The sequence below is a fragment of the Netta rufina genome, assembly GCF_964035555.1.
Source record: "Netta rufina genome assembly, chromosome: 17".
Taxonomy (NCBI): Eukaryota; Metazoa; Chordata; class Aves; order Anseriformes; family Anatidae; genus Netta; species Netta rufina.
The window spans coordinates 791,881-815,337 of NC_140141.1; the positions used below are offsets into that span (position 1 = coordinate 791,881).

The following is a 23,457-nucleotide window of genomic DNA, read 5'->3' on the forward strand; positions in this document are numbered from 1 at the left end:
ATTCTCACACAGTTTTTCCAATGGTCTAATTATAAACTTCATTATAACTGTTCATTAGTTTTATTTTGTTCAATTAGCTTAACAAGTTGCCAAATGAAATACAAGACTGGCAATTAGCTTGATCTAATCGTGATGAGCCACTCAAATGGGGTCACCAAATATGTGCGTTTATGGCACTTTTTCTTTTTTCAATTGGTGAACGATGATATAAATATTCAGAGCATCTCCTGATCTAAGTAGTGGACATTTCCCTGCTCATTTGTTAAAGTAGAAACAAAAATCAATTGCTTTGTGCTTGGGAGCCTGGATCGGCACAGCCTGAGCACCGGGGCTGCCCTGGCTGAGCATGGCAGCACCTGCAGCTGGGCCGGGCCAGCCGACCCTGTCCAAGCCCTTGTCCTGCAAAATTAAATATGCTGCTAGAGTGGCCAGGAGGGACAGGAGGGAGGCTGCCTCTGGCCTCACATCTCTATCTCTTCTGAATTTAAAAAAAAAAAAAAAAAAAAAAAAAAAAGCTTTATGACACCCTGAAAAAATACATGGGGCTGGGGATGTGGTGCTGGGCTGTGGTGGGCAGCTGGGCATGGGTTAAACTCCCATCACCTGTGGCAGTGCCTATTTGGCCCTGCTGCAGCTGTCTCAACATCAGGTGTTTGAGCTGCTCAGCTGGGGGATAGGAGTCTGGAGGCATCCAGCCCTTCATGGTGTGTTTTTTTTTTTTTTTCTTTTTTTTTTCTGAGATTTTAGGGTAACCCAAAGCTTTGTTTGCCTCCCTTGCCTTTTGCCAAACAGCTCTCAGACCTGCTCCTGTTACGTAGCTGCTTAGTGGAAGCTCTTGTCTTGTAAGGGCTGGTGGATTTGCTGTGATCGCTCACAGAAGCAGGAAGAATTATTTGGTGTGAACAACTCCACCCGCACACCATGCGCATCATAACTAAACCACAGTGATGAGAAACTCAGCCGCTGCTCCTGAGCAAACTGAAGCCGTGGCATTAACAGGACTCAGCCTCGGACCTTGATTTCTCTGGGATTCCGTCCTGCATTTGACTGATGAAAACACAATAAAATATTACACCTGAAGACCACAACTACCTGTAAGTAACTCACAAAACCCAGCCGTGCTGCAAGTATGGAGCTGGTGGGGAGCTGGGGATGTGCTCAAAACCATCAACCCTTCCTTGTAAGACCCATCACTGCCCCCCAGATGGATTACAGGTGGTCTGTAAATGCAAACTCATAACATTTGTGCCCAGGGCCCTGCTGCATGTAGGAAGAGAGAGGTGAGTGCTTCACTCTGCTTGGAGGACGACTCGCCTGCTGCAGCTGGCTGGTTTTTGGCTCCACAGTACCTCCAACATGGCAACGTAGCTCGGTGCCGTCTCTAATTAGTGGTGTTTGCCAGACAGGGTGCGGATGGCGTCAGCAATCTGCTCCGCTCACTGAGCGGGGATAGCTGGAAGATGCCGATAGCACAGAGCAGGAGCAACTTCACAACTCTGCCTTTCACGCCGCAGGCAGCTGTGGCAGCCCTTCAGCTACTACCAAAAGCAATGCGTGGCACGTTCATTAAGCTGCATGTTAACGCCTACATCTGGGGCTCCTGCAGAAATGTGCTTTTATTAAGCCTGAGGGTGCTTTTCAATCCTCCTTCATGCTCCAAAATGCATAGGGGCACCTCTGCAGCACCTCTGCTGTGCAGTGTGACATCTGCTGCCCGTGCAGCGCCAGTGCTACCAAGCTTGAGGGGACGGGTGCTGGGGCTGGGTTTGTCCCCTTGGGTCCCCTGGTCCTTGCTGGGCTTTGTCTCTCCATTGGGCATTGGGATGCCCCGTGTGCTGGGGCAAGTCTTATTCAGAGCATCCCTGCTCCTACTTTACTTTGCTCACTTTATATTAACTTCATTCTTGCTGGGCTTAGATCAGGAAGGGGCAGATGTAAACAGACCTGTAATAAGCTGCTAAAATTGCAAAAGGGCCATGTAACACATGGGTTTGCATTTGATTCAAGTAGTTACAGCTGTAATATCCATTAATTTTTGTAGTGCTCCTGGGGGCAAAAGACTCCTTTTCATTAGAGAGGCAGACCTGAATTTCTAAAGATCCAGGTACTAGATGCAGCCTGCCTGGCACTTGTGCTGAGAAAAAAATCCTTTTTTTTATACAGACAATGGCCTGGGGTAGGGACACAGTGCCAGCAGCAGGGTGGGTCCATCTCCCTGCCTTTTATTTAGGGCTCTGCATTGCTCCTGTTTGCAGCCCCCCTGAGCCACGCTGCAAGATGAGCGGTGGGCTGGCTGCTTACAGTAAAAATATTCTTGGTGCAGACTCCTCGGTGTGGATATGAACACAAACAAATGCCAGCTGCAGGCAGGCAGCTGGCGATGCTGCTATGCCCCAGGCAGCCTTTGAAACAGCCCCCTGATGACCTTGAGTGGTTCTTTAGCATCACTGGGGATGGGTGAATGGAAGAGAACAAATCTGGGTGGATCCTTTGTGTATATAAATTTCTGACGTGTGAAGACTCTGGTTTTTAACAATTTTGCTGTGATAGTTACCGAGAACTTTCCTGGCAGTGACCTCTAGCAAATGCTCAGTGTTGGGGACTGGCTTTGTTTTCCATGTAACTCCCAGTTCCAGCTGCTTGGAGCTGCCCTGGGGTGGCTCCTCCAGCTGTGGCTGTGTCCTGCCCCATCCCCATGCTTTTACGCATCGCTGCTTTGCTTCATGCATGACAACTGCAGGAGCGGTGCAAAGGCCACTCTGCAAATCTGGCCGCCGTTGAAGCCCGTCCAGCTGCAGCTGTCTCCTCTTCTTACACCTCTGAGCATCTCCCCATGGCCTCCAGCAGGTGAGGGAGAAGCTGGTCCAGATGGCACTGAGGATTGTGGGTGATGGCATGGCATATTCATGTTGCAAAGTTAATTCTTAGTAATGATGAAGCTGTGTAAAAAGAACAGCTGGATGGGATCAAGGTGCTCATTAACCCCCCAGCTGCTCTGGCTGCTGTGAAGCCAGCTGAAGTGAGCAGCTCTGCTTTGAGAGGAGGCAAGTGTCTGTGATGCTTTGCAGCAAGAAAAAAGATTTGGGATTCCCCAGCAATTTCAGTGGTGAAGGACAGACAGACAGAAGCAGGGAAAACTCAGTGCCCAGCTGTGTGCCCAAACACAGCTTGGGTGCATGGCCAAAACTGGCCATGCACCCAAGTGGTAAATAAAAGCTATCAGGTGAATGTGCCTCAGACCCTGGTTTCACCAGAATTAAGGGGCTGGGTGTTTTGATTGGTTCAGGGACATCACAAAATGATTCATCTGTGACATGGGAGAAGATCATTTCTCTGTATTTTGGCAAAGCTAAGAGATAAAAATCAGGCTCCTCGTAATTATGCAAATAGCATCTCTGTGGCACACAACTGATTTTTTCTGTACACATTTATTTCCTTAAAAATGGGTTTTATGACCAGCAATTAGGAAAAATAAAGAAAGAATAATCAAAGGATGCTTTATGATATGAATTTCTAAGAGGCCTAGGGCTTCTGTTGTTTTCCTGAAGATATTAAGCCAGCTTTCACAGAAGAGATCATGTGCTCAGGAAAGTGTACACTGCCTGAAGAAGTGCGCTGCAAGCCCATATCAGCACGAACTGCACAGCCACCCATGTGCCCTGACAGCAGTGAGCCCCATTTGAGGTGTGTGCTTCGAGAAATGGGAGCTGGATCGGGCCTTTCTCAAAACTGCCCCTTCTGCCCCAAATCCAGGAGCCAGGGCTGCTGTTCTGGGGAGCTGTGTTGGTGCCCTGCAAAATGCCTTCCTGATGGGAGAAGCAGTGGGTGTCATCCAAGGTTAACTCCTTTTGCTTCTTTTCTCCTCCTTCCCACCCTGGCAGTGGCACCAGCTCTCGGAAGCTCCAGCTCTTCTGCTTGCAGCAGCTGAACAGGAATTTAGTCCTTTTGGTTGGCAAGCATAGGAAGGGAGGGTTGCAGGCTGTTTTTTTCTGCTTTGTGCTGAGCTGGGTCCCTGTCTAGCAGCAGCAGGTGAGCAAAACCCTGGCTTTTAGGGGCTTACTCTCATCTTGCCCCTTGCCGTCTCTCCCTGCAGTCAGGGCCCCCACCTGCCTGCAATGCCAGCCACCTTATTTCTGCCCAGCACCACACCCCACCACACAGTTTTTTTCAATTACACAGAGAGAAATCAGTCAATCTCCTATTCAGCCCTGTCTCAAGCCAATTTAATTAAATACAGGTAGAAGGGGTGTTATAAATGAAGCCTCAACTCAATCTGAATCTAGTAATATTTATACTTATAAAAGGTATAAAAGGCAAGTAAACAGCGCTGGGTGTGTGGGGAATCTACCCTCCACCAACATGCACACATGAACATCAAACATTCTAAATACATGTATTCTATATACATTGCTTTACATACTAAATGCAAGTATGCCTATACATACGTACAATCAGGAAAGGTAACAAACAATCCTTTGAATTCCATGACTTAATAAACTTGAGTACACCTATACATATGTACAATCAGAAAAGGTAACAAACAATCCTTTAAGTTCCATGACTTAACAGTCTCCATTTTCCATTCCTTTTGAACAATATGTCTCACTTTAAGTTGTCAAGCAACTCGGTCTTTGGGCCTTATGTATCGCGTTCTTCCCAGATCGAAGAAAAGCATATCCATCTCGTTTTCAAGGCCAATAGGCCTGGGTCAAAAGGCACGTCCAGGTCAGCAGGGGGCATAACAGCAAAGGCTTTTGATGGCAGTAGCAGTGCAGGGGCCGATGGTGTAGCAGAAGGATCAGTGGACGAGCCCGCAGCTCCCTCACTGTCTGGCAAACCACGCATTTCTGACTGTGGTCTCACACAGCTCTTTAAGGCCTCAGAGATTGCTCGCCAGGTGCCAAGGAATCCCACTGCAACCTTGTCGTTTTTAGTTGCAGAATCCCACACCTTGACATCAGTTTGGTCCCATGTTTCAGGATCATACGCTGCCACTCCATATATAACAGAGGGAACAGAAATTAGGGCAATTCATCACCTCATAACCCCCGCACGTGCTCCGCCACAGGGAGCCATGCTCCCTACTGCCTCATGCTGGCTATGCAGCATCGCAAGACTGTGGTGCAAGTGGTTCAGAGCCTGGGTTTTCTTAAAAGGAGCCCTAAATAATGGGATTGCAATGTCTTGTAGGCTTGCCTGGTCTAGATAGAGCATAAAAATCTGCAAAGTAGGTCCAGGAAGTGATGGTTTCACAGCAGGTTGTGGTGCCCACACCATGCAGCTGATGGGCCCCATGTTTGGTGCCTTTTCCAGGTACACTAGCAGAATTTCACGTTACAGAGGCACTGACACCTTGGGGAATGCAGCCGCTGCAATTTCAAGGTGTGCTGTGGGTCCTGGCTTCTCCAGCTGGGATGACAATATTTTACTCTCTTTATCTCCTCCCTTGTACTCAAACAGCTAAAGTTGATTTACAAACACCACTCAACATCCAAAGCCAAAACATTTCCCTTCGAAAGCACCACAAATATTCAGACATTACCATTTTTTCCTCCAGCCAAACCTGTTTGTGGAGTTTGACCTGGTTTCAAGAGTTGCTTTAGTCACCCCCCAAACAGCAACTTTAGGACAAATTTAATGTGTCACTCTTGTTGTTTTGACTTACTGAACTGTTTTCAGGTCTGGCAGGCTTGTGCTGTAAATGCTGATCTGATGAGCTCGTCTGCAGGGGAGCATGGCAATGTGGAGCTCTGGGGAGTTTTAAAAGGCAGCATTGTACCCCCAGGGCTCTGAAATATCATTTAGGGCTCCGAAATATCATTTAGGGATCATTATAGGGTGACAGTGGAGGAAGAGCTGGGACGAGCACCCCATGCTGCTGATCCAGCCCTGGTGTGATTTTGCTCCCCTTGCTGCGGCACAGTTCAGACCTGCGAGAATCAGATCCTTACCTCTCCTTATCTCCCAGATGGGCTTTTGCCTCCTCATACATCGAGACATCTTTAAAATTCTCATCCTCACTGCTTACTTAGGGGCGCTCCTGAAATCTTCCCTCTTCTGACATCTGAGTGATGTTACAAACAACAGCTTCCTGTAATGCTGCAAAGTCTCTCAAGTCTATTGTACCACAGGTTGCCTCTGTGGGCAAAATCCGGCCCAAACTAAGGGCATCAACATCCTACTAGCATAACTTCACAGAAAACCTCCCTTAGGAAAATTGTTATTTGGAGATCTGCCTGTGCAAGCCCCAGATTGTGGCCCTGGCAGGCTCCGGGCTGCTGTTGGGCACTGTAAGCAGGATCCACTCCTTGTCAGCACTTTCCCAGTTTGCAAAATTTCTCACTTTGGATTTTCTTTCAAATGCAGGCTATAAAATCATATTTAAGACGTGCTCAGCAATGCAGCTAGGCCTGGGTGCTGGTGGCTCCCCCGGGCCTGGCACCCCTGATCCCAGGCATGCAAGGGAGCAGGGGGGAAACCTTGTGGCTGGCTCTGGGACATCCCTTGCACACCCTTTTTACACCCCTTGCACACTTCCTGCAAAGGCACCCCCATGGTGCCCAACAGTGCCAAGAGGAGACAGCAAGACAATCTTGATTATTAGTGGGTTTTTTTGTTTGTTTGTTTGTTTGTTTGTTTGTTTGTCATTAGACTGGTTTTACACTGAGGAAATCAAATCTTTGGGTTTGCTCTAGCCCCATCCCCCCAAACCCACAGGGGCCCAGTTCCTCCAGACCGAGCTGGGGCTGCCCAGGGGTGCAGGGTGCAGTTTTTCACTTTCCTGCACGAGAGGTGAGCATTTGTTCACATTGCCATTTGTGTGGAGCGCTAAAATATTCAACTTAAATTTTTTATGACATTCATAGGAGTGGTTATGGAGGCAAACAAGATTAGAGCAAGTACTACATAAAAGCTTGTTTATGCAGGGAGGGGAAAAATCAAACTCAGAGACATGTTTGCAGAACTGGAAGAACCCAAGGGGATATTTTTTTTTAAGTTATTCCCTCCTTTTTACCTAGCTGTTTCTATTGTGATCACAGTAACAACTCCCAGCTCTTAAAGAGCTGGGTTTACTTTTCACTGAAACACTGGTTCTGGCAGCGGTTTATTTTTGTATTCAGTGGGAGAGGTCTAGGGAAGACGAGCAGTGTTTGGCTTTGTACTTCAAGTGCCACTCAGGGCAATCGGGGCTGAGGTGTGGAAACACAGTACACCAGTGTCTGTGCTGCTGCAGGGCAGTGTCTGAGCAAAGCTCCTGCTGCTGCAGCCCTGCACAGCCCTGTGTACACCCCTTTGTTTCTGCTGCATGCCCTTTAGGATGGCCTTTGCCAACTCACAGCATGGCCGAGGTTGGAAGGGACCCCTGGACATGACCCAGTCTAACTCCCTGCCGAGCAGGATCACCCAGAGCACGGTGTGCAGGATGGGACCCAGGCGGGTTTTGAGTATCTCCAGAGGAGACTCCACAACCTGTCTGGGCAACCTGTTCCAGTGCTTTGCCACCCTCACAGTAAAGAAGTGCCCTCTCATATTCAGCTGGAACTTGCACCCTCCTGTGCAACCCCCTTTGAAAAGTCCTTTGCAACATGCTTTTCACAGCTCTTTGCAAAGCCCTTTACAACATATTATTCAACTCCCTTTGCAAGACTTCTTTGCAATCTTGCATGCACATCCCTTTGCACGGCTCTTTGCAACCCCCTTTGCACGGGGCTTTGCACGCCCTCGCAACATGCTTTGCATGGTACTTTGCACACCTCTTTGCAACATGCTTTGCACAGCTCTTTGCAAAACCTTTTGCCCGCCCCTTTGCAACGTGCTCTGTACGGCCCTTTGCACGTCCCTCGCACACAGCTGCCCCCCCCCCCGAGCACCCTGCCCCCTCCGCTCCCACCTGCGCACCCCCCGCCGCCAGCCCGGCGGCTCCGCGCAGTGACGGCCGCGGCCGCGAGGGGGGAGCCGCGCTCTTCCCTGCGCTCCGCTCCGCACCTCGCCGCCGCCACTCCGAGCCGGGAGTGGGGCGGCCGAGACCCCCCCGAGTCTGCTGCAGCGCCCCGGGTCAGGGCACCCGCCGGGGGGAGCGGGGAGAAACTTCTGGGGGGGGGCTCGGGACGGCCTCACCGGAGCCCCCCCCTCCTGCCCCCCCCTTCCCTCCCCAAAAACCTATTCCCCCTCCCCCAAAAGCCAACCCCCTCCAGGCTGAGCCGCACAGCCCCGCGCCCGCCCCCCGGGCAGCGGGATCGGGGCGGGGGTGCGGTGGCTGCCATGCTGCGGGGGCGACCGTGAGCGAGGGGTGTCCCCGCATGGCCCCCCCACCCCCATCATCCCCGGACCCCCCTCTCTCCAGCCCCGGCACCTCCACGGGGCTCCCGGCCGAGGGCAGCAGAGGGGGGAGTGGTTCCGGGCTCCGCCGCGACACCCCCGGCCCCCCCCCCTCCGGCGCCAGCCGCCCCGCTCCGAAGAGCAGTAGCACCATGCCCACTGCTGGGCATGGAACAAAGAGGATGCTCTCCCGGGGCCCCGCGCTGCTCCTGGCGCCGCTGCTGCTCCTGTGCCAAGGTAACCCCGCGCGGCTCCCGAAACCTCCACTTTTTTATTTTATTTCCCCTCTCTTCCTCTTCCCCCCCCCCCCCTTTAATTTTCCCGAAAACTCTGCTGTTTTGTTGTTGTTGTTGTTGTTTTTGTTTTTTAATTTTATCCCTCCCCCCTTCCCCGGGGATAACATTTATGCTCGCGGAACGGGAGCCTTAAACCTGCTCCGTGGCTGGCAGGGGTAGGATCAGGCCCTGGGGATGGAGAGGGGATGGGGGGGGGAACACGGGACGGGGTTCAGCTCGGCTGCGGTGGGGGTCCCGGGGCTACGGTACCCGGGGAAGCCGCCGCAGGGACCGTTGTGCCCGCGGCTATTGGCGGTAATAAAAAGCGGCTGTTAAAGCCCAATTAATTAAGATGCACCGGGGCTGGAGTTGCTCAGCGAGTCGTTCGCCTCTGCTGCTGCTTGGGACGCCGCTCGCGTTTGGCCCTGGGCTGCTGGGGAAACTTGGTGGTGGGTTTACGGATCCGCTGAAAAGCGAAGATTTTTTTTTGGGGGGGGGGGAGGGGGAGGAAGCAAAAAAAAAAAAAAAAAAAAAAGCGAGGCGTGGGAGGGATGCTGGCGGCGGCTGGGGGCCCTCGTGAGGGCGCAGGGGGAAGGAGGAAGAATTTGGGGAAGGGTTTCTGCAGGGACACCGTAGAAGCGGTTTGTGAGGGTAGAAGCATCCCTCTGGGAGGCATGGGGGACAAAGGGGTCCTCATCCTGCTTGTCCCTCGATGGGGGAGCACTTCTAAGGACACGTGTAGAAACTGGAAGCGGGGCACAGGGCATGAGGGCAGGGGCTTGGCGTGGGCAGCGCGATGCCCTGTGCGCGGTGAAGCCTCTGCTTTTAGTTGAGGAGGGAGTTAAGAGCAGCAAACGAATACATTTTTTATTTTTTTTATTGCTTTGACACATTAATTATAATCTTTTCTCTGATATTCCCCTCTCCTCCTGTGTGGGTAGCTACCATGGTGAGATCAGGCTGTGGGTGTAATTCTTCCAGCGCTCCGAGTGCTTACACATATGGAAACCCACTTTGGAACAGTTTGTGGCTGCAAACCTGCCGCCATGCCCGTCCCTCTCCCCAGCTCTCTGAGTGCCTCTGTGCTCAGCGTGCATGCCACAAGCTTGCAGCTCGTGCTGCACATTGCCAAACTGTCACTGGGCTTTGCCTCGCCAGACTGTGGCATCCCGTGTCCTGCTGCTGCCCCTGTCCTGTCCCTCCCCAAGCATGGGTTGCAGCAGGAGAAGGGGTTTGGGAGACCTGGGGCTATGCTCCCACCCATGGCATGCTCCAGGCAGTGTCCCTGCCAGACACTGGGGTTAGTGGAGTGCGTCATGACCCAGGTGGCTGCAGAGACCACTGCCTGCGTCAGAGTGGGGCTGCCAGCTCCAAGCTCCCTGCTCGCACAGACAGCCACATTGGACACTTGCGATTTTCACCATTTATTTGCCTTCTCTCCCTTCCCTGCTCTGTGGAGGTGGACCCCCAGACCCATCAGACCCCCAGAACAGCTCTTTGAAGGCACAACTAAGAGATCACTCGCTGTCCCGGAATCCCCTGCGAGCAGAGGGAGAGCGCCGTGCACTTGGTAGCCTGGGGCTGGCTTCAAGGATGCGCCTTGGTGGCAGCAGGCCCCTGCTTGCTGCTGGCAGCTGGACAGGGCTCCTGGCCGCCTTCCTGGCTGGCGGTGGGGCTGCCTCTGGGGCTGCGTGGGTTGGCATCTGGGGGGCGAGCTGGGTGGCTTGCCTGTGCGCGAGGCTGGGCTGTGGCAGCCACCATGATGTGTGCACAAGAAGGAAGTAGAGGGTCGTGTTCTGACCCCTGGGGGGCTGCAGGAGGACAGGCGGTACGCTTGTTTCATTGTGTGCCCCCCCAAGGTTCTATGTAACACCCCTTGTGCAGGGGTGCTTCGGGAACAGAAAATGAGAGACCTGTGCTATTGGCTGTGCCATAGGTTGGCAGAATGTGATCGTACAAACTTGAAAATGTAGGTTATTTTCTCCTCATCAGTGCGGATTTCAGTGTTTTATCCAGTGACTGTTCCACCCGATGTGATGTGGTGGGGTAGCGGGGTCAGGGGAGGAGTCTGCAATTTCTGTAGTGCTCCAGCGTCTATTCCAGCAATACATTTCACATATTCTGATTTTACTTCCCGTCAGTGTAAATCTGGAGCAGCTCCTCTGAAGGCAGTGAAGCTGCTGTGGGCTCGTGCATCACTGCTGTGATCGGCATTGGACTCCCTGGGAAAGCAGGTGGCAGCCGTGACCTGCCCTGCACAGCTTTTTATGCTTCATAATCCCCCGTTGTTGGTGCTGCAGCCTCCTATGTATGTTTGAAAGAGGAAAGTCCCCATCGCTCACCGTGTTGGTTTTTGATTGTTTTCTTCAGTCTGTCAGGCTTGGTTGCAAAGCTCCACTCGCTGACACCTGGCTCTTTGGCTGATCAATAGAGTCTCCTGGGGTTTGGATGCCAAAATAGTTACATTAAGAAACAAATCAATTGTTTTGAGTGCAATTAATTTGCTGTATTTTATTACTGGCAGTGATGGGAGCTCCGAGCGCTATTATCCCCGTGCTGGGAGCAGCTCAGCATGGGGAGGAAGGTTCAAGCCCAAGGTGGGCTGTGGGGGGCACCGAGACCTTGGCATGGTTTGCGTCTCAGGAAGGACTCCCAAATCAGGATGGCATCTGTTCACTTGATTGCTGTGATGGGTTTGCCATCGTATGTTTATTTACCCTCTGAGCCCAGGCAGATGTTGGGTGTCTGCAGCAGATGGTGTGTTGCGTACCTGCTCTTGGGGCTTTTATCAGCTTGCCCATCACTTCACGTGCTGCTTCTGGTGCTGTGGGACACCATGAGCAGGTGGCACTGCTCTCCCTTCTCCACGTTAGTTATGGCTTTCCTGACACCTGTTGCATATCGGGTGGAGGGTGCTGCTGCCTACCTGCAGCATTGAGGCAAGTCCCACTGACCTATGCTGGTGGCCACCCTGAGGACCTGGGGTAGGGGTGGCTGGGGCAGGTGGTAGGCAGCAATCTAACAAACCAAAACCCTGGGAAGCATCTCACTGGATGAGGAGCCAACCTGTGGAAATAAATAGTCTGCTCTGTGAGTTGAATTCACCAAACTTCACCCCCTCGCCCTCCTCCCCCGTTGGTGTAACTGATGTCTGTTAATGCCAGGCAGTGACTTGATTCGCTGGCTCAGCATTAGCACTTACTGCGTGGCTGCAATGAGACGTGTTCCTGGCTGCGGCCGCCACATGGCTGGCATTGAGTGCCACGGAGGCTTGGGAGCATGAGCAGCCATGCAGCGTTCTGGGTGTTGTAAAAGGTGTTTAAATTGCATGCTGTCAGGAGCCTCCCAGCTGGCATTCCAGAGGAAGCTGTTTCCATGTGAGGATGGGCAGGCAGAAATTGTGAGCAAAGAGGCCTTGGATAACTTACAGGGGTGGGCAGGGGTTGCCTCATGCCTGGTTTGTTCTGGGTACTTCTGTTCCCCACCATAGAGGTCTGGGGCACTTACCTGTGTGCCCAGCACCTTGCCCGGTGGGATGCTGCCTGGGCTGCAGACTCGGGTGCTGTGTCAATATTAATGTTTCTTCCACACTGTTGAGAAATTATCTTGCTGTGCATTTTCAGCTTTTCTCTGTTTACATAAACGTGCTTTGTTTCTGACAACATTCAGAAAGCTTCATGAATTCATGGTGTGCTCCAGATTCGAGCATATTTTATTTTTTCCTTTATTTTTTTTTTAACACTTTCTTCCCAAATTTTGGTGATGAAATGGTGTTAGAGATGCATATTTCAGCAGGCTATTGAGAGGCAACGTAAACATCATCTTTCATAGAAAAGTTTGTTCAACTTTCAATGCAGCCCAGCCTCCTCACTTAATCAATGTGACTGCCATAGGAGATGACTTTAAAAGTGGTGATTACATCCTATCTGGTCTCCTGCAACTTCAGGCGAGGAGAGAAAAATGAAGGGTAGCGTTTGAACTGTTTTTTTTTTTTTTTTTTTTTTTCCTGACTTTTTTTTTGTGTGTGTGTGTGTGTGTTAGGGCTAAGCAAGGGGGTACCTCAAGAAGGGGTTAGAACTGGGCAGGAACCAGTGCTCCTTGTCTTGCCATACCAGCATCAAGCAGCCCTGGAGAGCTGCTGTGCCCTGGGCCCCTGGGCATGTTTTTATCTTCCTGGCATGATGCGCCCTGGAACCCCAGCATGGGGAGAGGGTGGCTGCCCACCTGCCCTGGGAGCTCTGGGGGAAATGGTCTGGGGAGCAAAAGCATTTTTGCAAGAGATGGGAGAAATGTCATCCTCGTTACCCAAGAAATAAAATCCTTCTGGATACTGGAAGTGCAGATAGCTTTGGTCTTTTTTTTTTTTTTTTTTTTTGATTCTTTTTCTGTTTTGTTTTGCTTGTATGGGAACATCTCAAAAACAGATGGCAAAGCAGAGATTTATATTCTGTTAAGTGCAGAGGGCTGGTGCACAGGACCTTATCTGCTTGTGGGCCCTCCAATAAACCTGCCAGCAGGTGATTTAAATCCAGTTGCTCTGATTGGGAGAGCAGTGTGAGGAACAAGGTTTATGTTATTTATGAACTTTATGAGCAATGTTAGATTTTTAAGATGCAGGAATGATCAGGGCATGGCTCTGTAGCACCAGAGACTTTGATTCCTCTCAAAGGATCTTCCCTGAGTCAGAAGAATGAACCATTTTACATTATTTAGTAGTCAGGCTGCTGAAGCCAGCTGTTCACGTGAGTGACAGACACAACTATTTTATCTCTCAGTTTAGGAGCTGTTGTCAATTAGCCACAGCTTTTGCTTAGCAGTGAGACCTTTGCTGTGGTGGGGAAAGGGTGCTGCTAATGGATGCTGCAGCTCTTGGAGCAAACGTTGCTGCTGCAGCATGGAATGGATAAAACTCGCACCCCAAAATGACAACGTCCATGTACCCTAAAAGGGAACCCTTGAGCTGGTTTCAATGCAACAAGCAATAATTAGAAACTCAGTAGAGAGTCAGTAGCTGCTGACTGGCTTTGGCTGATTATTATTATTCTTGGTTCAAAAAGGAGCAAGTCTGACACAAGTTTTGGAAGTACCCGGTCTGGTCATGTGCTCAGGGCATGTTGAGACTGATATGAGGCAGCAGCTGTCAGCCCCCGGCGCCTCTGTCCCCCAGTGCCACAGGACCACAGCAGCCTGAAATGCCCAGGTTCAAGGGCACTTTGAGAACTGGGGGCAGATGGCCATTAAACACAAGAAGCATGGTTGTCTTCCATGGGGTGGAAAAAAGACAAAATGCATGCCCGTGCAATGAAATGGGCTTTTCATCATCGAAACAGAGGATGGTAAAAGCTCTCCAGCAGCACCAGAGCTCTGTCAGGGCAGGCTCAAAGGCTAGAGTGCCTCAGCTGTCCCCACATCATGGGAGTGAGAGCTGCAAGCACTGGGAAATACCCCGCTCCTCCTATCTTCGGTCGGGTACAGGCAGTTCCTGCGCGGCTGGTGCTCAGTGCTTCAGGCAGCAGGGCTTCTGCCGCTTCCTTGGCAGAGTGCTTTGCAGACCATTAGACCTCTCCCGTCTTCCGCCTACACTTCTTCTCTGCCTCTTCCATCGCTTGTTGGGTGACCTGAATCCACAACTTTCTATCCTCATCGCCCATCTGAACCCCCCAGTCAGGCAAATCTGCAAAATGGGGACAAATGGTTAAACAGGTGGGTAACGGAGGAGAAGCTGGGATGTAAATTCATTTACAGTTGGAGGTTATTTGGAGAATAAAGGGCAGGGACTTGAAATGCATGTGAAGATGAGCTCTGAAGATGCAAAGAAGGCAGCTACAGTCACACTGTCTAATTCATCTTGCACAAAGACATTCTCCTCCAAGGTGTTTGGAAATAATGGAGTAGCTTAGTTACTAACATTATTAAATCCTCATCTCTGACAGATATGAGAATTAATATTCAAAGGTTTCCTCCTTTTTTTTTTTTTTTTAATGCAGCTGTTACTCATTTCCTGTCTTTTGCTTAGGAGTAGCCCACTGAAAGTTATTAGCATGAGTTTACTGGTGCAAAAAAAAAAAAAGTTCATCTCTATAATATAAAAAAAAGAAAATGCAAGTAAAACAGAAGACAGCATGAATTTTATGATTAACCATTCTTTAGTTTTCCATCTGTAGATCTCAAAGGGATGTGGGAAAGAGAGCTGGTGCTGTGGAGGCTGCAGCCTGTGCTCTCCTGTCCTGTGTGCGAGGAGCCAGCACCGTGCCCAAAGCCCTGCGGGCCCGGGGAGCAGAGTGGTGGGGTGGACATGGGCTCTGGGGCTATGTTGAAGACAGCCAGTTGTGTTAACAGTCAGGGCGGGGTTGGACAGGACTGAATTAACGCTTGTTTCTTTTGCCAAGTTTGATCTGGATCAGACGCATTAAAATAGTTGTGGGAAGTGTTAGGCAGAAATGGAGAGATGGAATTGATGTTTGCTGCTGGAAGCAAAGGCTCCGTCCCTGGCCTGATGGAGCCGGGCAGCCTGAGGGGATGGGGGACGTCTTTCCAGGGCCTATGCTGCGGAGCTGTTCTTCAGATGCACCCTTTTAAAATCCATGTGTCCCTCTCTCAAACCTTATTCCATGGCAGAACCATCCACATCTGCAACACCATTGGTGTTGTAATAAGGTCACTGATGTCTGCTGCCAGCCCTTGGCACATCACTTTTGGCAAGTATTGGCTCCTTCAGCCCAAACTGCGGCCTTGAGCCTTCTGTTTTGCTGTGGTCGCTGCCAGCCCTCCTGTGGCCTTGGCCTAAGGCTTTTGAGCAGCCGCTGCTGTGTTGTGGTTCTTGGGGTGCTCCTGATGTGGGGCAGGACCAATGCTGTGTGGAGCTGTGTGGCTGGGAGCCAGAGTTGCCCTGGTTCTAGTTGGTGTCTGCCGAAATGCCCAGTTACGTGTGTGGGTCTGGGGCTGCTCATCAGGCCCTGGTGATGTGGGGCTTCGTCATCTGAGTTATCCCCAGAACATGGTTATCTCCCTGAGTGGCAGCCTCCTATTGAAAGCAATCTCTTTCAGCAGGCCACTTGCATTTATTTACTGCACAGCTTCTCCCATTAGTATAATCATTACTCCTTGGACTGGATTTGAATTCAGAGCATCCCACTGTGGTACTTAAAGAATTAATTACAGCAGTGAAAAAATTCCTCTGAAGACTTCAGTGAATTGGTCTGGTTGAAGTGTTTTAGCTTTGCTTCAGTTGGTGCAGCCCTTGTCAGAGGATTGTGAGAAAATGCATGGGTCAGTGATTTAGATTAGGCAAATTACATTAGAAAAATTGATTTGATTTAGAAAGTGAGCTTTCAGATCACAGGGAATTGCCTGCTTCTTCCTCTGCTGTCTGCTTCCCCCTGAAGATGAGCAAATAATTTAGGGTTAAAGTAAGGGGCTATTGTGAAAGGTGTGTCTGAGAGCGGAACAGAGGTGGGTTGGCATGTATCTGTACATGAATGATTATTTACCCATATGTCGCTGTCTGGAGACATGGACGGATGGGACACTTGTGGCAGCACTGACAGGTGGTTCGAGTGGCGTGATGCACAATCAGGTCCTTGGTTTTAGCTGTGCTTTTTTTTTTTTTTTTTTTTTTTTTTCTTCAGAAATGGCTTCTTTGTATGGCATGGCATCGGCGTTGGTGCAGATTCTGGAGTGTGTTGCTGCCGCCTGACTCCATGCTTAGTCATTACTGGGGCTGGGAGCTTGTTTTCATTGGGGTTTTGTGTCCTGGGATCAAAACAAGCATTTCCTCTTCTATCCCTTGTCCTAGAGGTGGCGCAGTCCCTCAGCTGCAGTGGGAGAGTGCCCAGCAGCAGGCACATGGGGCAGCGTCTGCTCAGGAACGTTCCTAAAGCAGCACTTCTTGGTAAGCAGTGCCCTTCCCTGCGCAATGAGGGGCTTCTTCCCAGCCCTTCCCCTCCCCACCTGTCTCGCCTTTGAGAGTGAGGGGCTGTGAATGCAGCGGCTGCTGGCTGGAGCCCCACAGCACTTGTGGCTGTTCCTGAGTTGCTCACCACTGGGAATTAGGGTTAGGGCTGTAGGGCTGAAGCTTGGCACCAAGCGTTTTGCTTTTCCCCTTGTAAAATTTATCTTTTAAAAATATTTAGGCAAACAGCGTGCATTTACCAATGAATTTTATTTCCTTATTGCCTGGCAAGAACCCCTTAAATTCCAGCTTTTCTACAGCCATATTGACAAGCTCATTCTGGGCCTGGCTGGCACTGGTGGCATTACCCCTGGTTTCACCACCACCACCCGTGGCACGACAACTGTGCTGTGGCTGTGGCATCCCTGGACACTTTCCTCCCCCTGTCTTGGGGCTCTTGCAGTGCTTTTGAGGCTGCTGTGCCCTGTACCTTCTCAGGGGTCTCTGCACTGCCCCAGCAAGCACAAGGGGAGAAACGATGCTGGGAGGGTACCCCCTGCCAGCAGCTGAATTCAGCCCTGCTGAAAAGAAGTCGTGAAAGTAGCAATCCATCTGTCCACTTAGTGGGAGAAACCTAAGATCATTTCACAGTAATCAGCCCCCTGGTGTTTTTTTTGTTTTGTTTTGTTTTTTGTTTTTTTTTTTTTCTTTAATGTAGATAACTGGCAAAATCTGAAGCTCATTAATGTGCTCAGAGTGCTTTTTCTTTTTTCCAAAGTTCATTTTGACAAATAGAAACTGTATCAAATTGAAAAATAATATAAGACAAATAGATTGCCTTTTGCTTTTTGGGTAGCCTGTATCTGCCATAAAATTTCAGGGATTTTCTCTTCTTCCTGAAACTCTCTAATTACCAGCAGAGTTATCAGCAAGTGGATGTTTTTGATTGCTGCAGGTACCGTTGGATGGTGAACATTGTCATCTTCACGTCTCTCACAGTAACACATTCTCAAGGTGATGCATTATGCAGGTGCGTTCCCGTGCTGTAGTTGCTTGGCTATATCAGTGTTTCTGTTAAAACCCACTATATTCAAGGATTTTAATTTGGTTGTAAAAACTTGCTCCAGGCACTACCTCAGATGAGAAAGTCCAGGAGTGGTGTTTTTTTCTTTGTAATCTCATTTTATTTTTTTTTTACTGCATTTCTCATTTTTTCTTTCCCCTTAACTGTGAGGACGTAGAGGAAACAGGCTGCAAAGGCGCTGCCTGCTTCTTGCTTACGTGAATTGACAGGCAGTGAGTCAGAGATATTCACAAGGATATCTGCCTCCACGTGGTGAGATGGTGTTGCATTACAGCAGTTTACAGACGGAATGTGGCCAGCACGAAGGTGTCCTGCAGGAGCCCTCACTTCAAGGAGTCATCAGGGAGGGGTGTTCAGGGTGGGCATTTCTGCACCAGTGGCATGTCACTGCTGTCTGTGGGTGGATGCACTGCTGTCCCCAGCTGGGGGTGACACTGTGGCTTGGCTTTGCCTGGTGTTTGGGACGGTGATGAGACATGATGGGGCTTTGCTCTGGGACTGGGGTCACTGAATTGCAGCAGATGCTTTGGTGCTGCACGACGATTTGTAATTAAAATGCAACTTGTCATCCTGATTAGATTAAGGAGTCAAATTCATTTACAATATTTTCCTCCTGTCCTGCATTGTGTAATTAGCAACATATGATGCTTACATTAGCTCAGTTAAAGGTTATAATGATTAATCTGCACATTGAAGCCTTCCGTGGATCAGCTGGTGCAGTGCAGCGGGGCTGTGGCTAGGTGAAGTGCCCACACCAGCCCCATGCCAACGGAGGCACTGATGCGGCCGTTCCTGGTGTCTGCAGGGCAGCAGCATCCATGTGCCACCAGCTGCTGAATGTGGTGTTGGTCTGGCTCTTTCTTCCCTGCGATGGGCCCTAAAGTGCCCAGCTGATCGTGTGCATGGAAGTGCCAAAAGGATGAGTGTTCAGGCAGTCCTTGTTGGTGCCTTGGGAGTGTGAGCATGGCTCTGAAGTGTTCTGGCCAAATCCTGAATGTTTTACCCGAGTTAATCTTCCATTAATGTGAGTTTTGCCTGAAAAAGACTTTCTGAGTCAGATTGGGGCTCTAACTAGTGAAAAACCTCACTTAAGAAAGCCAAAACCAACAAGAAAACTACTGTAAGCTAATAATAATGAATTATATTTTTCTTTGCTGTGTAGTCATAATATTGTCTTTCTTTCCACCTTCTGCTGAGCTGTGAAAATGCTCTGCAAAATGATATTTTTGAGTTGGTGGAGAAGTACACCCCTGTCAACAATATTTTTCTATTGTTCATCAGAGACAGGCTTCATAACAGAAGAGATCTGTGTTTGAAAAGTACATCAGCTGCAAACAGGTTTATTCCAAGTCTTCTCCAGCGGCAGGGCAGGGCAGGGCAGGGCTGGGAGGCGATGCTCCATCTGGAGGAGACCATGGAGCAGGGCTCCTGGTCTTTCAGCAGAGTGGCCGGGACTGGCTGGAATAACGTATTGCTGCTTTCACAAAAGGTGGCTCTTACATTAAAGGTTCTGGTACAAAAAGGTCTGGAGACGTTGAAATGTTTTTATATTGCTTAAGTTACTGTACGAGGTGCTGTCTCATTCCCTAGAGTGCTGTGGGGGTCACAGACACAAAAGCAAGCAGTAAATGAGCTCCCACCTTTCTTGGTCCATGTATAAATCTGTGTACGTGCCCGTGTGCACTGACGTTAAATTGGCAGGGTGGTAATGTTTCCCTTCTCCAACCATCAATTTCAATTGAATTTCATAAGCCATTAAAGTTCTGTGCTGCTCCCTTTGCTGTTCCAGCCATTTAGCTGCAGGTCCTGGGGCATGATTGCTCTGTGGAGCAGCAAAAGTAAATTGGTTCCTGATGTAAAATATTTTATATATATATATATATATATATATATATATATATATATATATATATATACGTGTATATATATATATACGTGTATATATATATATGTGTATATATATATATATATATATATATATATATATATATATAAAAAACTCACTGTGACCAATGATGTCGGGCTGATGACATGAATCTTCAAGCTTGGCTGTTCCTGGTCCAGTTTTGGTTCACCTCTGACAGAACCTTTTTTAAAAGCCTCTATACTCAGCTGGAGTGGCAGCATCTTGTATGTGGAGGAAGATTTCTTTTGTTGCTCATATATTTATCTTCAGAATCATGGTGGAAAGATTTGACTTGTTTTTGTTTTTTTTTCCCTGTGGGTTTGAAATGTTTGAAAATGATTCCTTACTTGGATCAAAGAAGATCTCCTGGCAGTCCTCTGACTTTGTTTCAGTACTAGCAGTGTGACAAATAATGAAAAAGCAATCATTTCCCCTTTCTCCCACTTTTATTCTTGGGATAAATAAATGGCTAAGATCTGTGTGCTCAAAAATAATTGCTCGTGGTTCTTAGGGGAAAAAAATCCATAACACTTTTCCTTTAAATAATTGATCTGATCTTTTCTGTTGGTTTGTATTTCGCACTGGAGAGCATCTTTGCTGCCACTTTAAGGCTGAACCTGACGAAGTTTGTAATGGAGGCTGAGCAGGTTGTGTCTGTGGGAAGGGGAGTGGGATAAAGGATTTTCCTCTTCTAGCAAGCAGCTCCCACGTGGGAGCTCAATGACAGGTACACAGCAGGGTCACATCGCCATGGTCCTCCAGCAGAACTGTTCTGCACAGCACAGAGCTAAGGAATTTGCCAAAATGTTGAGTGAATGGAAACAAACAAAAAGTCATTTGATTTGCCATGTGATGAAAACAGTTCAAGCATCTTCTAAAACTGGTGAAAGCAGCTGCAGAAACCTCCTCTAGCTGCCATGGGGTTGATGGATGGATGGATGGAGGTGTGCTGGTGCTTTGCCAGGGTTTCTGTCATTCCTTTTGTCACCTTTAAGACTGTGGATGTGAGGACCTGCTGCACCTGCTCCCCTTGCAGCAAGCACTGCTTTACGCCACCTGCATGGGGTTGTCGTGGGGTCCTGAGCTGGCTCCCTGTCCCAAGCAGCACATGATCCCCAACCTGCTGCTGTTCCCAGAGAAGCAGGCAGAAAGGAATAACCTGTGCCTGCAATCCTTGGCTGGGAATAACTTCCAGTCTTTTTTTTAATATATTTTATTGAATGCTTTTGCTACTAATGGGTGCTCTCAGCCTCTGTTCCTGCTTCATAAACGCTGCTCTCTGGGGATAGTTATGGAAATGCATTTAAATGCTCAGAGATCTGTTACAGTTTTTTTCTTTATGAGGTTGTTCTTCAGAAAGGATAAATGTGACCCGGGTCCACAGCTGCCCTGGACAAGTGCCTTCCATGAACTGGGTGGCAGGGCTCTGGGCATTTTTGCAGTACAAGGGGTAAGTGGGGGCAGTACCAGTGCTGTGAGAAAGCCCAGCTCTGCCCCGCTATCTTGAGGAAGCACTGTTTTTGGTCTGTTTGTTCAGTGGTGCTTTCCCCTCCATACTCCAGATGGGGCCTTTGGATGCTGGTGATGGGGACTGATAGACCATCTGACTTCCCTCCTGCCCTCCTCCTCCAACCTGCCCATCACAAGCATCAATTATGCAAGCCAATGGCTCTGTTAAATCAACGGGGCTGCTAATTGAGCGCTAACGCAGCGTGCATGCTCATGCCATGTTGGTCTCTCAGGCATTCTTCATGGCAGGGGCTTTGCATCTGCACAGTTGCAGAGGAACTTTAAGCTGTGCCTGTGCTGGAAGCGAGGATAAGGGTTGCCTGGTGTGTTTTCCCATCGTGGCTGTTGACTACAGCCATATGTTCCCATGTCTGGAGATGCCTGAGTCATTCCTTGTGGTCCTGGGGGAGTTTGGATAAGTTGTGGTTTCTCCAGAGACAGAAACTCGCCATCCAGTTGGATGTCCGCTCCTGCAAGCCAGGGCAATTAATTCTGTTCTGGGCATCAAGCCAGCAGTGGTAGGAAGCAAAGATGAATAGCCAGGCTGTCGCTTTTCCTCTGAGAGAGCATTTTGGGAGGTCAGGAGTTGCTCTGGTGGAAGTGTGGGCAGCTCATCTCTGTCAGTGAGGTGTGGAGCTGGCAAAGGTGCTGCTTCCATGGAGCATACCCTGATGCGAACACATGAAGTGGTTTGGTTTTAAGTGCCTCATTAAGAGCTGGCCCTCCGCCAAGTTTGTTCTGCTCTTACCATGTTGTGAGACCTCGCGGTGCTGCCTCCATGCTCTTGGGATAGGTCCCTTAAGAAATATTGAGCCCAGCCTGGTGTTTTTGCATTTGGGCAAGAGACAAGTGAACCTGCTGGAGAGCAGAGAGATGACGGTCCATGCATCTGGCTCTTGGCCTCTCTGTACCCTGTCTGCCTGCTGGGTGTCAGCATTAGGTTGTGGCTCAGCTGCTGGAGGTGTCCAGGTGCTGCCCCAGCTGGAGCGGGCTATGGTAATCCAGGAAGATGTGTCTGGGCCAAGTTCTGAACCCTTTGGAACCTGTTCCTGCACAGAACCCCACAGAGCGGTCTGTTCTCTATGCATGGAGAAGCTCAGTTGATTTTTAAGATCGGTGGCTGCACGTGACTTGTCTGAGGTCAGATCGCTTTTGGTAGCACTCTTGTTTTGAAAACCAAACTGGAAAGTTCCTGTTATTTTTCTCCCCAATTTATTTTTACTGTTCCTGTTAAAATAATTGCAGTTGTAGCAAAGGTAAACAGCTGGGTTTGACATAATCGGTACATAAGCAATATCCATTATTTACATGGTATAAAACCTCCACAACAAAACGTATTCCTCAAGCTGCATCCTACACAAAAAGAACAAGAAAAGCCTGTACGGAAAGGGGAGCAGAACGTCAGCTGGGGTCCTCCTTTTGTGTTTAGCACATGTGCATCAAGATGTCAGCATTGGAAGCAGTCTCCTTTCTGCTTGTGCTTGAACCAGATGCCCCAGTAGAAGATGGTAATTGTGCACATAGTGCCCCAAGGAGTGCAGTGTGCCTCTCGCAGCTGGGGAAGTTGTGGCAGGGAGCAGCCATTAGAGGTAACAGGAGACATTCACGCAATTGCAGGCAAGAGAAAGAATTTTTTTTTTTTTTTTTTTTTTTTTTCAAACTAGGGAGAGCTTTGTTTGTGGGCTAGGGTTTTATGTTTTGTTTGCTATTTTAATAGCCTGTTATTTTCTATTCTTGCTTGGCTGTAACCCATGGAGAAGGGGTTCAGTGTGCTTCCTGGGCACTTGGGGATGTGACGGAGGCAGGAGTGGGGCTGGGGGTGCCCCCAGGAGCCTGGTGGGGGGCGGCGGGGATGGACAGGGACAAATTCAGCCCCTGGCTCTGTGCACATGTGCAGCCTGCTGTGTGTCCAGTCCTCTTTGTGAGGAGTTGTGGATGTTTTGTCTCAAAATAAGTGTGTTTTTGTAAGGAGGGCAGGGGGAGGCCTCTGCGTTGCTGCAGCTCGGGAACACAGTCATGTGCAAGTCAAAGAGCCACATCATGTTGAGTGCTGAATGACTCTGCATATTAATATAATAAAACAGAGGAACACACTGTCATGACAGTCTCTGCAGCAAGAATCCGGGGGGTTATTTTAACCCAGGCAGTGTTAAATCTTTCTATCTCCTGAAAGTTGCACCCCAGATGTATGGGCTGAGGGTAGGAACATTTAACAGGGGCTCCATTTAATAGGAGTTCTTATGCATGTTGTGGTCTTCAGAACATTGCTTTGCTATTTTTTTTTTTTTTATGTCTTGCTCATGACTAGTTCAGTTCCTCAAATAGGACAGGGAGCAAAACTGATACAAGACTTTATATTGAGATGTAATATATAAGAACATGGTTTCATCTGCTGCTTTGGAAGCAGAGAAGTGTACATGTAAATATACGTGTGTATATATATGTATATGTATATTTTACATATGTACAGACT

The 23,457-nt window shown here is 49.2% G+C and overlaps 1 protein-coding gene across 1 annotated transcript in view; it reads left to right on the forward strand.

Moving 5' to 3' along the window:
• Positions 1 to 8,471: 8,471 nt before the first annotated feature.
• Positions 8,472 to 23,457, forward strand: part of TMEM132B (transmembrane protein 132B) — a gene marked incomplete at both ends in the record, with an annotated part of 250,739 nt that continues 235,753 nt past the window's right edge. The window contains one exon of the mRNA XM_084297142.1: positions 8,472 to 8,556. Within this exon, the coding sequence (XP_084153268.1) occupies positions 8,472 to 8,556 (85 nt within the window). The remainder of the gene's footprint in view (positions 8,557 to 23,457) is intronic.